This window comes from Protobothrops mucrosquamatus, unplaced genomic scaffold, assembly GCF_001527695.2.
Source record: "Protobothrops mucrosquamatus isolate PMUCROS unplaced genomic scaffold, P.Mucros_1.0 scaffold78, whole genome shotgun sequence".
NCBI classification, from domain to species: domain Eukaryota; kingdom Metazoa; phylum Chordata; class Lepidosauria; order Squamata; family Viperidae; genus Protobothrops; species Protobothrops mucrosquamatus.
Window position 1 is genome coordinate 2,824,869 of NW_015386455.1, and position 2,946 is coordinate 2,827,814.

Below are 2,946 nucleotides of genomic sequence, written 5' to 3' on the forward strand. Positions count from 1 at the left end.
AAAAAAAAAAAGAAAATTCAGGATTAAGCTACAAGTTTCCTTTTTTAACAATTGTAAATAGTATAAAACTGGAACAATCATGTGATTCCTGGTTCTGATTCAAACAATAACCTTTAAATTTCACAGCAATAATATTAAAAACATTTGTCCTGGTTTTCTTACCAGCAACTATAAATAAAGCCATTTCATAACATATATTTAAGTAGTGCTTAAGCAAAACACTACTTTTAAAAGAAATCTAAATTTCTAATGCAATAGATATTTTACCTTGTAAACTTCTGATAGAGTGCAAATAGTGTATCATATTTTATTTTCAGACGTGATATAGTACAGTCCATTTTAGCACTAATTGTATCCATGTTGACATCTATTTCTTTAATCAAGTGCAGAAATTTGCATACACTACAAGAAAAATAGAAAAGAGAGCAACCAAATCATTCATTTCTAACATTTACTAAATTAAGTGTAATATTTCCCATTTCTATGAAATTATATTCCATATTATAATAGTGACTGTTCTCATATCTGATATTTTCTGTTAATATACCATCTGTCTCGTGTCTGATGTTTTCACGCCCTAACAAATACAATTCCAGTAAAACCTCCATAGTTGACCACCTAAGTTTTCCTAATTTTCGTAGACTGGACATATACTATATGCACACAGCAGAAAACCAACCTCTCTATAGTGACCACCTCTGTATGTTGTATCTTGACCACCTGGACCTTGACACACAGTATTAATTTATTCTTTATATATAACTTGACCAGTTGAGTCCAGTCTGCACCAAGGGCAAAAAAAGTGAAATGGAGAACTGGTAGCAATGAATTTCTTTCAAGAAGAATATCAAAGAATACAATACTTTTGGACTTTGATTCAGCAATTTAACAATAATAATTATGGATTCATTTCATAATAGAAATTGCACGAAGACTTAAATTTTTCCCACTTCAATTTTTTTTTCTTTTTCAGGATCGATAAAAAAATAGCCAATGGTAAAATGAAACAAATACATGCACAACAGACGTATACAACCCATTTTACTCATTTTACCTTGCGGCATCCATCAAAGCAAAGCACCAACAACAGTGTGCGATTTACAATGGATCTAACCATTGTGAAAGAAAGAAAGAAAGAAAGAAAGAAAGAAAGAAAGAAAGAAAGAAAGGAAGGAAGGAAGGAAGGAAGGAAGGAAGGAAGGAAGCAAGCAAGCAAGCAAGCAAGCAAGCAAGCAAGCAAGCAAGCAAGCAAGCAAGCAAGCAAGCAAGCAAGCAAGCAAGCAGTTTTAAAGTGTAGCAAACAATGTTTAGGTACAATTACGAAGCAGTCATATGAGAAAAAACCAGGTTTTACTTTTTTGTCTTTTTTCTATGCAAGTTGAGTTGTGATGGCGAAAAGGAAGGAATTGAAAAAGTTGACATTGAAGAAGGCTGAACTTTTACGTTTTCTAGAAAACAGTAGCCAAAGACGGCGGAACAAGAAATTGCTAAAAAGTTCACAAACGAGCTTGAGTATCAGATTTCCAAGCATCAAGTGGCTGGCTCAAGAAATTTAAACTGTGATATGAGATCTCCCAGAAAGTATTGTGTGGCGAATCTGATGGAGTTCCAGTAGAAGTTGTTGAAGAGTTCATTGAAAAGTTTCCGGACTTCGCCAGTGGCTTCAAAGATGATGATATCTGTAACGCTGACAAGTGTGGACTCTTTTTCAAGGCAATGCCTGACAGGAGCCTTGTTATGAGGGGTGACAAATGTAAGAGTGGAAAGCTTTCTAAAGAACATTTCATAGTTCTGCTGTGCACTAGCTTAACCGGAGAGAAGTGAAAACCTTTGGTGATTGGTAAGTCGGCAAAGCCACGCTCATTCAAGAACCTGCAACCCAAAGACCTCCCATCACCTGGAACTCTAACAAATATGCATAGATGACTGGTGCCCTATTTGAGGAGTGGATAAGAAGTATTGACCAAGAAAAAAAAAAAAAGAAGAAGAAGAAGAAGAAGAAGAAGAAGAAGAAGAAGAAGAAGAAGAAGAAGAAGAAGAAGAAGAAGAAGAAGAAGAAGAAGAAGAAGAAGAAGAAGAAGAAGAAGAAGAAGAAGAAGAAGAAGTAGTAGTAGTAGTAGTAGTAGTAGTAGTAGTAGTAGTAGTAGTAGTAGTAGTCCATTCTCATTGTAGTGGACAACTGTCCTAGCCATCCCCCACTGAATCATCTTTCAAATGTGAAACTGAAATTTTTGCCTCCAAACGCTACATCAAAAATTCAACCTCTTGACCAAGGCATAATCAAAACATTCAAAATGCACTACCAAGCCCAGCTTCTGCAGTGGGTCATTGCTAAAACCCAAACCTATGGTTTGTCTGCAGAAGCCAAATCATCTGTTTTATTACCACTCTGGATGCTGTTCTCTGGATTAGTTCGGCTTGAAATAAAGTTCAGCCTGAAACAACACAGAAGTGCTTCAAGAAAGCACTTGCCCGAGAGCAAGATGTTGCAGCCCCGCTAGGCAGCTCACCTCCCATGGTGCAATTCGAGGGAGTAGATTTTGAAGATATTGTTGCAATGGATGATGACGTGGCAATCTGCAATGAACTTGACCCAGAAGCAATTTTCCAATCAGTATTGACCTAGGTTCAACTCAATGGAAAAGTACTGGAAGCAACTGATGAAGCAGAAGAATTAAGTAAAGAATTAAGTGAGGACACAGAAATTGCAGATATTTCAAAAGAAGAGGATGTCAGTCATTTGATAATGCAGTTAAAGTCATTTGCCGTGGGAAAAATGCCCAGGTATGCTAAGTGGTATACCCAGCGTTGAGAGAGCTTTCTCGTTTACCTTAATAAAAAGAATAAGAAAAAGATTAAAATTGCCTTTTTTTTAGAAAGAACAAGCCATGAAAAAACAATACATAGGTAAATGTATTGATTTTGTATGATAGAATATTGTATGAA

General features: G+C 35.9%; 1 protein-coding gene across 1 annotated transcript in view; it reads right to left on the minus strand.

The window, feature by feature from the left end:
- Positions 1 to 2,946, minus strand: part of RB1 (RB transcriptional corepressor 1) — an 83,357-nt gene that overhangs the window by 64,153 nt on the left and 16,258 nt on the right. Inside the window, exon 4 of the mRNA XM_015812334.1 lies at positions 268 to 402. Coding sequence (XP_015667820.1) covers positions 268 to 402 — 135 coding nt within the window. The remainder of the gene's footprint in view (positions 1 to 267; positions 403 to 2,946) is intronic.